The 14146-nt window shown below is 31.9% G+C and overlaps 1 protein-coding gene across 9 annotated transcripts in view; it reads right to left on the bottom strand.

The window, feature by feature from the left end:
- The window catches only part of GPHN (gephyrin), a 430038-nt gene that overhangs the window by 155634 nt on the left and 260258 nt on the right, over positions 1 to 14146 (bottom strand). For 3 of the 9 annotated variants that reach the window (XM_010976627.3, XM_064486046.1, XM_010976631.3), the window contains 2 exons: positions 12389 to 12445; positions 10139 to 10210 (listed from right to left, as the gene is read on the bottom strand). The exons of 3 other annotated variants lie outside the window; for them this stretch is intronic. In XM_010976627.3, the coding sequence (XP_010974929.1) occupies positions 10139 to 10210; positions 12389 to 12445 (129 nt within the window). Of the gene's footprint in view, positions 1 to 3350; positions 3393 to 10138; positions 10211 to 12388; positions 12446 to 14146 lie in introns of all 9 variants that reach the window. 3 more of the 9 variants (XM_064486047.1, XM_064486049.1, XM_064486051.1) reach the window with 2 other exon arrangements.

Raw genomic sequence — 14146 nt, 5'->3', positions numbered from 1 at the left:
TCAATCAATAGGAAAAATCAATTTAACTTCAAAATCTCAAATTATCTAAATCAATCTTGCTACTGGGAAATCTAAGATATTAAAGACAAGGTTTTAAAGGTTCGATGTTTATTTATTTATTTTTTAGTTTAGACTTGGTTACAAATCATGAAAGATTTGTATCGCACGTACATTCTAGCTTTTCAAATAAGTCAGAAAGAACACTATTTCTACTAGGAGATAGTACTAATTCTGGCTTTGGTTTAAACTAAGGGAATTCTGAAGCAATGTTTTCAAAGGATTTTAAAAAATGAAGACTGCTGGAACAAAGTTGAAGACTAGTTAGAAATCTGGGAGTCGAGTTCTCCATCCCCCCCTTTTTTTTTTTAACTTGGTTTGAAGGGATGAACAATAGTGCTCAACCTAAGACACTGATTTCATTGCGTTCATAAAATTTTATGCATTCTAAATATGAAGCCAATTTCAAAGATCAAGAAATAGCTAGATTATAATTATATTTAAATAAGGCACAGTAGGTGCCCGATAAATATTTATTAAATGACTAAATATGAGAAAAAATAATAAATTACACAAGATCTTTCTAATATTTACTTGAATTAAAGCTTTTTAACTTATAGATATACCTGGATCCTCTCATAAGAGAAAGCCTTAAACCACATAATCAACCTGAATCAGGTAAATACATGCTATGAAAATACAAGACTACTGAATGCCATTCAAAGTGCTGATGATTTTTAATAACTTCTGAACAGTGGAAAGTATTTAAGAAAAAAAAAAAAGGAAAACAATTTTCTGCCACTCACTTGGCAGCTTTTGTGACTTTGGGTAAATTGTCTAATTTCTTTGAGATTTAGTTTCCTCTTCTGTAAAATGAAGATGACAATAATACCTTCTCCAAACAGAGCTGTACTGAAGATTAATTGAGATAAGATAAATGAGATGCCAAACATAGAGCTTGTCACATAGTAAGAGAATTGTAGTTTTAACAAAGGGGCTATCAACTACATGGAGTAACATTTGCTGAGCATTATCAGCCAGGTGAGGTTAGAAATGATCTTGTTCTTGCACAACTCATGAATAGATTCATTTTTGAACAAGATTTTGTTTTTTGTTTTTGGTTTCATGAATGTCACAGAAGACAGTGACATTAAATTGGTAAAGCTCATGTGTTACATTAGAGTTGGAGACCTTTTTCTTCAGCAGTGGAGGTAGATGAAGATGATGTAAATGTGAAGGGAAGAAGAGATTGAGGCATGGAAGGTTTGGCTACTTCCACAGTGATCATATAAAATAAATAATGCACTTTATGAACAGTTCCATCAAGAGGCTTCCATATGAAAATCTGAAACATAAGGACATTCCTTGAAATTCTAACTATTAAGGCTTATAGTCTAAAATTTTGTGAAACAATTACCAATTTAAAATAAAAAAGAAAACAATTATGGAAGGTTATTTTTGTCCAGAGGACTATCATGAATATTAGATTCCTCAAGGAGTTCTTCATGCTATTGGTCTTTATAGTATCATAAATTAAACATAAACATCACCTATGCAGTCCATAGAGATGTGGCATTTAGTGCAATATAGAAACCCTACCACAAATAACAAAAGGAAAAACTCACTTCATGACAAGTAAATAAAGTTCATGTGTCACAATTAAAGAAACAAATCTAGATGAAGCCAGAGTTCATTTAAGAGTTGAGTGCTATAGAGTAAACGCCACAGCATACATAACCCCATCCCCCCCAGAAGCCAGTTCCACATTCCAACCTGAGAGCCCTCCTGTACACATGCTGTCACAGAGAAAGTAATACCCTGATGGATGCTGTAGACTGTGACTGAAGATGATGCCAATGGGAGACTTCTTAAACACTCTCATGGGAAATGGAGAATTGCCTGGATGAAGTGGCAGAAAGAAATGGGTTATATATTTTTAAAACTGGGAATCACAATCCTGGGGAATTAAGGAAGGACCTAAGGAAAATGTGGTGATGAGATGATATCAATCTTCTCTTTCAAATGTCTTTGCTGATATCGTAAGTAATTCGGCTTGTGTTTCATTACTTTGCTTCTCCCTATAAATACGTATTTCACGAGGAAATCAATTCTCCACAAAATCAGTTTTAAGAGAAAAAGAATCTTTAACAGCTGCAACTTACAAATGAAAAAATTAAAGATGGCTGTAATTCTACTGACTCAGTAAGTTCAACTCTGTGAGGCTATGGGTTTAGCAATGCTATTCCTTTCAAATCTTTTCATAAAATTGTAAAGTCAAAAGATGATATTCTGCCTGTGATTCTGTACACACTACCTGGTATTTTAGATAGTGCCATCTTTCTGCTTTTTGCATGACATTCTGAGGTAATATTTCTGTGATCATAATTAAGCTGACAACAGTAGTCTGCACGTAACAGTTATAGTCGCCCACACAAAGTAAATATGTGTAGCAATATCTTATGTCTGTAAAGTAAAAAATTAAGATCTTAAAATTGACAGGCTATTAAAGTCCTGTTATTTACTAGTCATATTTTGAAGTACATACACTCTTCTCTTAGCTACTCAAAAGTGCTCCTACTTTGAAAAGGAGACTTAAAGGATATTTAGTCTGCTAATAATATTTTAGTGATTCTGCTTTATAAAACCAGAAAACCCATTTATGCTATGGCTTAACATAATAAGAATGAGAAATTCACCACCTAAAAAGGCAAAGAACATAGCTCAAAATTCACTTGAAATATTTTGTTAAAAGGACACGAATCTTATGAGTGATAAGCTCTTGTAGATTATAAAAACCTTATATAAATACAAAATACCAAGGAGACTATTTTCCTAAGTAACCTAATCAGTTTTAAAAAGGGAATGAATCTTCTATTTTATATAAAAATAAGGGAATCATATTAACTTTTCATTTAGTAATCAATGTGGATGCTTTCCTGTGTCCATGATTAATGAGTTAAGATTGTTGCTAAATTAATGTAAATCTTTGGCTACTAGAGACAGACCTACATGGGTCTGTAAACTGGAATCTCTGTTGTTAGCCAGTGTGAGTTTAATAATAAATTACTTGGTTCAAAGAAATCTTTATGGAATTAAGTTAGTGGCAACACTCAAATTGGCTATTTGGGCTTTAACCATTTCAATGTGATATAGTAACTGCCCAAAAAAAGTTACTCAGAAAATATAGGATTTTTCCCCTAAAACAGCTAACTTTTCCCCTTTGGTACCCTCATCCCTTTCAGCCAAATGCAAAGTGCAAGGCAAAATAAATTAAGGCAAAAGGAAAATAAAATAGAAGAATGGTGAGGGCGAGCATGTTGTTGACCATATAAAAAAACACGTGCAAAGTATACCTCAGATACACTATAGGTAGATGAGCACGAGGGAAGCCGAGCCTGGTTTTGCAGTGGGGAAAAGAAAACACTGTTAAAGAGGAAATGATGCACAGTAAGGGTCTCAGAAGTTTAGAAGGCTCCATCACCAACACATTTGCCAGATAATAAAATAGCCTTATAAACAGTCATTTGAGCTTGGAATCTCAAGGTTCATACTATTTGAGGAGAACCTTGGGATAAAAAAATACCTGGCTTAGAAAAAAAAATCCATGACGGAGATGATTTCCCCTCATCAGAATCTGGTATAATATTGCTAAGAAGATGTTCATTTAAGGTTAACAGAAAAGCAGAACAGTGGTCACTTTTTCCTGTGGTGGTCTCACTGGTTCAACATTAGCAAACTATATATGAGATTATTTATAGAATGACTGTACTGTATATCTTCGTATTACTCTTTAAAGAGGGCACCAAAGCCAGCTCAGTATTCTGATTCTGACTTCCTGTTCCTACTAGTTCATTCTCAGTACTGAATCTATTTAGTATTACTGAATGTCCATAAATAAATAAATAAGCCAAATGCAACACCAAAAAGATATTAAAAAAACTCTTCTTCAGACCTATCTTTTATCAGAATGTTTCACTGATTGTTAAAAACAGCTATTTTATACTTAAAATCATGTTTAATCTTCATGACTTTGAACTGATAATTTTCTGGCCTGTTCTTACTTTCTAGATTGTCACACTGCCACATGCAACTGTGTGGCCTCTTTTACATTAGGTTGTCACAATGCCATGTGAGCTAAATAGTTAAGTATGCATTTTCTACTTATAAATTCCTCATAAAGTTCCAAAATACAAAGTTAGGGTGGGGAAATGAAGGTATAGAAGAAGATGGCACAGTGGAGGAATCAGAAATGCTGTTATTATCTGGTTTGTTTTTTAAGTGTATTTCCAGCACCCAGCATAGTGAAATGTAGTAGGCACTCTTTAAGGGTTTACTCAGTGAATGAATATACAAACTCCTTTTCTTCTACCCTCAAAAACTGAACTGTGTGAAATATATTCAGAAGATTTTATACACTTACCATCACATAAACTTGTGATAAAATGTATCACTGCCACTTAATGGGTCACTGTGAAGCAGTTTCTAAAATATTAGTTCTAAACATATTAAGAAATTAAACCTTTCTTTCAATCACATATACATCTGATTTTCTTTAGCAAGATACTAGTTCTAAGAAAGTCTTCCTCTGCATGTTTGTTCTGTTTCTATAATTATACCCACAAAATGGAAAATTTTTATCTTTCAAAATAAAATTTAAGTCTTATATTTTTCCCCCTCACTTCTCTCCCTTTTCAATTACTAGGGAAATTTACTTGTCAAGTTCTTTTATTAGTACCTCATTTTTGTATTAAAGTCAATTCTGAGAAGGGTAATTCTGCAGTAAGCATTAAACACCTCACAGATGTGTCATTTCCAATCCCAATGATGCCTTAGGCTACTGTAGGCAATTTTATAGGTTATTAGATGTTCAAAGCACAAGACAGATTTTGTTATTTTTCAGTAGAACTGAATCTTCACATTGTATTAACTAACTTTACATGTTAAATGAATTCTAATAAAATGAAAGGCAGCAAAATTAGCCCATATTCCAAAGAGATAATCCTAAAAGTTGTTTACTGTCATCTTCATTATTATTGTAATCTGGTCATATTTATAAGACATCATCTACCAAGATACTCAGGATGTTACATAACTATTATGAATTAAACAGTAAATAAACACATATTATTAGTATGAGTAAATGCCAAAATGTTAAAATAGGAGGACTTAGGAGGCTCAATGTTCTATACACTAGAACAAAGAAACATTGACATTTGCTTAAAGAAAAAGTACGCAAACAAACTGATGTTTACTCATTTAAAAGCTACTGAAAGATTATTTATCTAACGTTCCAGCTGTTCTTCATCACCTCAAAGTTGACTGATTCAGTGTAGACACCTTTTAGATTTTTAAGTGCTATATTAAGATATGACAGTTAAATGAAACTTTCTATAGAAGGTATGAGTTTAGGTAAGGTCAAATAGGAAATGTAGTAGAAATCAAAAGCTGATTATGGTTTCCAGGGGAAATATCTTTATTAAGATGCAAGGAAGTAATAAACAGAAAAATGCAACGTGTACAGCAAAATAAAAACACATTTTTAAAAAGTTTAAGGAGCAAGAATGAAATTTATCTTTATACTCTAAGTCTCTGTAAGAGGTCCTCCAAAGAAGAGGAATTTATAATCTATACTTTATCCATATGATAGTTCTATATTCGAAGGGTTTAATAGTAACACTGTTTACTTTGTGGGCATGTGTGTGTGTTTTGCATATGAAGAAAGAGTAGCTAGAAAAAACAATGTAAAAAGGAAGACTAAAAATGTAAAGGTAGAAAATTTCAGGGGATCAACTCTTTTAAGCACATGTTCCATGCAGAATAATCTGAACCCCCCCCAAAAAGTGCAGCTTTCCTTTTCTCAATCTCTAAAACAAAGATAATTTCAGCCCCTATTATACAGCCCTATAATTACAGCCCCTATTATAACCATTTCTTTGTCAATGTCATCTTGACACACTAACCCGTTCTAGAAAGTATTGGCAAACTTTTTCTGTAAACAGTCAGATAGTAAATATTTTAGGCTTTATGTGCCATATGGTCTTTGCTACAACTGCTCAACTTTGCCATTGTAGTACAAAAGCAACCATAGACTAAATGCAAATGAAAAAGAGTATGGCTATGTTTTAATAAAACTTTATTTCTGGACACTGAAATTTCAATTTTATATAATTTTCCACATGTAACAAAATGATGTTCTTTTGATTCCACTGCCTTCCCCCAATCACTTAAAAAATGCAAAACTCATTCCTAGCTCATGGGCTCACAAAAGACCCACAAAAGAGAAACAGGATTTGGCCTGAGGACTGTAGTTTGTTGACCTCTGAATTACAGCATTAACTCAATGAATAAAAAAGTACAAAAAATCCAAAGAAAATTCTTTGACAATGTAAAAAGAGTTAGTTCAAAACTAAGGCTGGAATGAAAATATTGATATTAAAAGATCTATAAAATCACAACCATCTAATTCATTATTTATATTACCCTATTTCATACTAGTCTTATTTTGGCATTCAAGAAATTATTAAATATTTAAAAACCACTCTTCAAAAGACATTGCTTTCTGACTTAATTCAAACATTTTTCTTAAACTTAATAAAAATACAGCCTTATTTTAAGTGATAACTCCTCCCTTAACTTTTTCCACTTCAAATAATACCATCCCTTTTTTTGTGTGTTAGTATAGCAGGTACCTATATTTCGTCTACTTCATTATCTTTCTTCTTAGTTCACTTATACATCAATAATCTATCTCCCTAAGTCATCTTCCCTGTGTATGTTAAAGCCTTTAAAAAATTAACACATTTGGAAAAAAAAAAATTAACACATTTGGTTACCCAAAACTAATCTGTATATATTTGTAGCTGAATGGAAATTTACCATCATATTACATAGGCTGAGTGAAAACACAAAATTTGTGGCTTTGAGGTATTTTTATTCCTCTCCTTTCTTTTTTTCCTATTTGTCTTTATTTCATGAGCATTTATCTACTTTTTTGTTAATGTTTTAACATTCAAGTTCTCCAGGGACCCACTGCTCTTTAATGAATTAACTTCAATATTATAAATTTACCTTGATGTATATTAAACAAAGGATTCGTTTGCATTATCTTGTTTTCCAATTCTGAACACTGTCTGCACTGTTCTTCAATCTTGTGAATTATTTATTTATTTATTGATGTATAGGTGATGTACAATATTCTATAAATTACAGATGTATGATACAGTAATTCACAATTTTTAAAGGTTATACTCCATTTATAGTTATTATAAAATATTGGCTACATTTCCTGTGTCTATAATGTATCTTTGTAGTTTATTTTATACAAATAGTTTATATCTCTTAATCCCCTACTCTTATATTGCTCCCTCTCTCCCCTCTGGTAACCACTAGTTTGTTCTCTGTATCTGTGAGTCTGCTTCTTTTTTGTTATATTCACTAGTTTGTTATAGTTTTTAGATTCCACATAAAAGTAATATCACACAGTATTTATCTTTCTCTGTCTGACTTATATATTCTTCTTACTAAATCCATGCATTTGATTACATGGAAAATTAATTTTTTTCTTTATGTGGTTTTATTCTTCATTAAATTAAGCAAACTTTATTTAGTTACAAGGTGATATTTTTTCTATTATTAAAATTACTAAAAACCCATTTAGGGTTCAGAATACTTTCGCTTTGTACAATATGCAGAAAAAGAGAATGCATTCTTAATTTAGAATTCAAGAATCTAATCATCCTACTTTTTGCTATAGAAGAGTCCATGTAAAATAAAGAAATGTCTTCATATGAGAAATAAATAAAATTTAGTAATAGTCTAAAAATTACTTAACAGAATATTCTACTTTATATCATTGATTATACATAATAAATCAAAATGCAGGGTTCTATCTTCTCTAAAAAATACATCATATGGATGATATCAATGGAAGCATTAATGAGTTAATTAAATCCTTATCACAAACTTGTGAATGATGTCTCACCTTCTTCAACTATTAAATAAAATATTTAAGTAGCAACTTTGTTCTGAACCTTTCATCTTATTGAAATATTTAGCAATGTTTCAATGAATTAAAAGATACCCACATACCTGCTCTTGTCTGTGGACATCTAGAATAAATTTTCACAAAATGGAATGGATGCTACATGCCAATTTATCTCATTTTAGAAACAAAATCTGTTTATATAGCTTATGGTACTGAGAATAACTTTATTCTGCTTCAAAGCAATAATTTTTAATATACAAAGGGATATTTTAAGGAATTCTGGGGTAATGAGAATTAAAGGAAAGGAGAGAAAGTGAACATTCAGCTAAGCATTTGATTTGTATCTTTTCTTAGCTGAACTCTGTAGAGAAGATATTATTTGCCTTTTGATAGTTTATTTTTTTGTTTTTTTTATATTTTTCTAGCTAATGAGAATCTTAGAATGATATTCTTTATATTCAATCTTTTTAGAAAAAAAGTAATCAGAGCAAAGTGTGACCCAGTGAAATGAAACAAAAGATGAAGACATTGAGATTAGTTATTAGGTACTCCACCATGCAGTATAGGTATTGAAAAAAAGAAATTGAAGAGTGGCATGAGAAAACCCAATTTTCAAAGCACAGAACTTTCAATTTAACCCTAATTTAACTCTAACTTCCTATCATATAGACCTTAGCAAGCCTCAGCTTTCTGGTCTTGGTTTGACTGAAAGAAAAATAATATCATTTCTCAAGACTGGCTAGGGAAGAGTACAGCACTAAACACATACATTATCAGAAACTTTTTAGAAGTTTCTAGAATATCATCCAGGTATATCTAGACTGATTCAACCATAAAATTCATACTAATCTTAAAAAAGCTTTTTAAAATAGTGAAACAGATTCCTTGGGTGATTGTAGATGATCTTTCAAATACTCTTAAGAATACACTTGAAAAGAAGGACTGATTCAAAAGAAAGAAGTAGAAAAATGAGACACAAATTTCCTACTCTGTTTAGCTATCTGAATTTAACGATTGATATTAATAAAAACTTTGAACTTTAGAAATCAGAAATTTAATGAAGAGATATATATAACTATATGTGATATATAATTAAAAATAAAGCTGACAAACCAGAGAATTATTATATCAATATTTTTTATTCTATCCTCTATAACAAAACTATTACGGCAACATGAATTAAGTGTATGGCAATAATTTTGGGAGAAGTAAATCAGGGCTAGAATTCATAGGAACTTTTTTTTTAACACCCCAGGAATAGGTGGTTAAATACAGCCAGAAATTATTTACTGCAATATTTTAGCTTTTCTTCTGTCACATTTATACCATTCTAGAGATTTTAATTCCATTTATCTTGAAAAGATACATTCAGGAGAAGGACCAAGAATTCTGAGTGTGAACTATCAGTCAAAAAAATACTACTGTTAATATCCCTATATGATGTATGTACAGTATTGAGGGGCTCTAAGGTATTTTCTTCTTCAAAGTGTTATCCTAGGTATATTAGCCATTATCTCAAGTATCTGTAAGATGTTACAAAATGGTATTCCTAGTGAAAATTCTTGCTGCCTAATTTTCTTATTTTTAAACAAAAAAATGATATCTTATAGTTATTCCCAAAGAGTCTGAGCTAAGAGAAATCAATTAACTCAGAAAAAAAAGTGTCAGCTTTCCAGATTACCTATAGTGACATTCTGACATTGATCATTTTCCTTGACAATGGAAATTGAACCATCAAGGCTTTATCACTTGGATCCAGATCATACTTTAAAATCCTGGTGACATATCCAACAAGGAGCAGAAGACAGAGTCAATGGAAAAGCTCCAAATGAAGTCTCATGAAAAGATCCTCAGAAAATTACACAATTGTATAAGAAACACAGATTTTGAAAAAAAAAAAGTTTTTATTTTGCATTGGAGCCAGAATGTTATTAAATCAAATGCAATGTTAATGTGGTTTAAAGGTCTTCTACCCTGCCAATTTAATCTTTATTTCATAAATGTGAGCATGAAGCTGCAGCTAGAAAAGAAAGAAAAAGATAGGGAGAAAAGAGACAGAAAGTCAAAAAGATGGAGATGAGAGGACAAACCAATCAGATTTGGAATTACCAGCCAGCAGAAGTTTAGGAAAAAAAAAATCACCGAGTGAAATCGTACATTTACTCTGAGAGAGTATCCTTTCACATTGCCTTCTAGGTGATCTCTGAGCTCCTCCAGCTTTCGATGGAGCTACATGTAAACATCAGAAAATGAATTGAAAAAGCAACTTGTTCTCTTTTCAGTTTTCCTTTTTCCTTTTAAAAATAAGATCACAGCATTATACATTTCTCACTGTCTTTAGCAAACATTTCAAAACATCAAAGTTCTTTTTATAGTGCAAGAATACATGCTCAATAAACCATGACTAGGAAGACAGTATTTTATTTTAATTACAGAATCTTTTCTCCCCCAAGTTTTAGAGAAAATAAATACTATAGCTATCCTTATAATCCCCTAGAGAGGATTTCAACTTTTCTATTTGGTAGAAATATGGAATAAAGATATTTTAAAATTAGGAAATTTGCCTTTCTTTCCCAAACACACTTTTTGATTTAAGGCTGCATCCATATTAAAGTAAACTGAACTCTAAAACGTAGCTTTTGTTCTTATACATATATATGTGTATACACATAATCATACTGTATATACACTTAGAAACAATAAACAGACAATTATAACTTGAAGTTCTATACATCCAAAAGCTGAACTTACAGATAATTAAACACACGCTCACTCGTACACACAATTCAGTTTACAGCAGACACTGCTGCAGTTATGGATGCCATTTTATTTTCATTTCACTATCAGTATTTCCAAAAAGCTTTGTGGAACTGCACCTTTTCACTTGAATCTGAGTTATAATCCATAGTCTAAACAATAATAGATTTATGGTCCCTTAAAGAATTAAAATATGATACCTCACAGGTAGACAGTGAGGAATGCTACTGATATATCATCAAGACACATAAACTCATATTTTTCTGACTAAATAATTTTAGTTGGCCTCATTTTGGAAATAAGCATATAATCAATACTTCCTTCCCCTTTGATTATCCTTAGTGAAATAACATTAAAAAAAAATGCTACCCAGTATATAGCAGTGCTAGAGAACAGAGAAGATGGCTTGTCTGGAATAAAGGACACAAACATACAGACACACCCTCATCCATGTGCACTCGTGTGTGCACACACACAGATAAATAAACAACAACAAAAAAGTAAAATTAAGAAGGCAGAAGAGGCAAGGAGAGGAAAGAGTACAGAAATTAGTGCTTCATAAATTGTTAAGTGGAAATAAACTGGAGGTGTGTAAAATTTTAAAATGACTTAATATTAGCCTCAAAGTAGTCAGTGAATTTTAGCACATCCCAGTACAGTGAATTATATGTTATTTTGATTAATTTAACAGTCACTATTGCTGTAAGGACAAATGGGATTGAGACAGAAGTGGTTAATTTGGGGGAAGATTCCTCTGCATATTTTTAAAACTCAGCAAATTTTCTAACCTGCATTTATGGTGGCAGCTTTAAAAGTGATTAATTGGCTATGTCTGTGTTTCTTAGGGTGATAACTTATTTACCTTTTCATTGTGATTAAATGTTAGAGTCTTGAGTGCCCAAGATATACTGACCAAATGGATATTTAACAACTAGCAAATGGGACCATCAGATCAGAAATCTTTAAGTGGTGTATTAGTAGGCCACATACACAATTGGGCAAACATTTAGATACATATCAGTTTCTGTTGATTGTCACATCAATTTTTTAACTTTAAAAAAATAAAGGGGATTGATTAAAAGGGCTTAAATACTATTAGCTATATGTGAGCCCACTATAATAGCATCATATAAAATTCCTTTCCTTTCTAATTCTTAAGTTTATATATATAATACATGTTTTTAAACTCATAATAATTATTCTTCTGGAGTGAACTACTAATGGTAATGACACTAAAATAACATTTGATTACTTTTTACCAAAAAACTAAAAACGGGAGATAATATTCTGAAAATAAATATTAGTTTTCCATGTAACAGGAACTTAACACATAGTCAGTGACATCAATCAGAGGAACGGTTTACTCTAGAACCCCAAATTATAGGCACCTGTAATGAGGCAGTTAGCCCTTCTCTTGTTTCTGGTGCCATTCAAAGCTAGTTATTTGGCAGCTTGCCTTCAGCTGGTTGCTCTATGTGTAGCTGAAACAAACAAAAAAAATATGACCCAACAGCCAATAAAAATATTAAAATAAAACAAAATGGGATGGTGAAAAATGGAAAAAGCCCCTTTCCGCCCACCACCCTCCAAAAAGGAAGAAGTGTAGGCTATAGACGAAATCTTGCCAAAAAATGTTAGAAACATATTTACTTTGAGGGATCCAACTCTACTAGCAACTCCTTTGCTTTCATCCGGTCGTCTAATTTGCTACAATGAGGGAAGATGGGTAAAAAAGACAGAATAAAGAAAAAGTGAACTTAAAAATTTTTCTAAACATTAGTAAGTAATACATGCAAAAACATCAATTGACTCCTTGAGGTACGTCTTAGGAGGCCAAGGAGTTAACTAACCCAGAGGCTATATGACATGCTCTACAAATAGGCTGGTCACTAGAATTCAATCTTTGCTATGACACTATTCCTAAGATGAGGAAATGCACACTTACTTTTGATTATCTTGGGGACTTCTGATGAAGCAGTATCTGGAGTAGTGTTACATTTGCATTTGGTTTATGAAAAACAAAGAATTACAAATATACCTACACAGAAAACTTCATCTCTTTCAGTATCTATTTCACTGTAATATCAGAAAATACCAATGGTATCATTAGAAATATGAGTGATTTTTAAGTGGAAAGACCAGTCCTGACAAGCATCATTCTTGATAGGTGACAGAGTGAAGCTCCTCTGCTTGCTAACCCAAGCACTGAGGTTGTTCAGCTGTCACTGAGATTCCCAATTAAACAACTTTGCTGCCCAACCAGAAAATTTTAATGCCAGACCAATGTTAGATACATTCACTCCCTGAAAGCTTTCTGTTATTTCAGCTGAATTTTCCTCTTGGGTAAGATAGCAAAAAAGGAAAGTAAAACTGCTATTTAAAAAACTTGTTTTGCAACACTGTAAAAGAGGAAAGGAAGATTCTTGACACAAAGTGTTTCATTAGATGAGAATATAAAGTAGAAATTCCTTTGTTTTTTAATAGAGTTGTAACAATAACTAGTATTTTGGTTAAGGAGGAAGACAAATCAAAAACAGGGTAGGGGAAGAGTGGAAGGAAGCTTCAGACCAAGTGCTTTTACATTATGGATTCCTACACGTGCAGAATGATGGTCTCCAAGTTAGCTGTGATACTCCTGTTTGTATTAGGAGGAAGTATCAGTTTGATGCCAAATTCCCAGTGTTGAAGTCCCCAGGAAAAATAAGAAATCTGACCATGCTACAAAATTATAGTTCCTGGAGGCAGGCTATAGATTGTCTTATCCCCTTTAGGACATCTCTGATAGTATATGGAGATTGCTTAGAAATAATACTGAGAAAATTAAATTTTCACCTTGAAACAAATGCATCTTGGTCCGTAAGAATTGTGTCAACTTTTGGTTTTACTTGAAATAAATAGTTTTTAGTAATTCTTCAACATTAACTAAATGCTATATCCTAAAGATAATCGCTGATTCTTATTCTTAGTTTAACAGAATTCTCAAATTTAGAAACAATGGATAGTAGTTAGAATGGCAACACTCTCTCTATATGAATGGGCCTCTGGATGAACACTGAGTTCATAATATCTAGTCATTTTCTTGTGCTGTTTACTTTGATATCAGAGAACATCTTTATATCAAAAGCTATTTTCCAATAAAAAGTCTAATGCCTTATGCTGATTTCTGAAAACTTTCAGAAACTGAACACTTTCAGAACTGTTATATAGTAACAAGTGAACACAATTTTCTACATTATTTTTTATTTCTAGAAAGCTTAACATTACATCAAATCCAGCAACATGAGGTAGTTTCTTCAATGTTACATAGGATGTTAATGACAAATTAACAGCCAAAATCCAGTTTCTGATTTCTACTTTAAAGCTGTATTCCTTTTAATAGGCCTGGAAATAAATGGGTTGGGGAAAAAA

This window comes from Camelus dromedarius, chromosome 5, assembly GCF_036321535.1.
Source record: "Camelus dromedarius isolate mCamDro1 chromosome 5, mCamDro1.pat, whole genome shotgun sequence".
Classification (NCBI taxonomy): domain Eukaryota; kingdom Metazoa; phylum Chordata; class Mammalia; order Artiodactyla; family Camelidae; genus Camelus; species Camelus dromedarius.
This window is presented reverse-complemented; position numbering and strand designations above follow the sequence as displayed.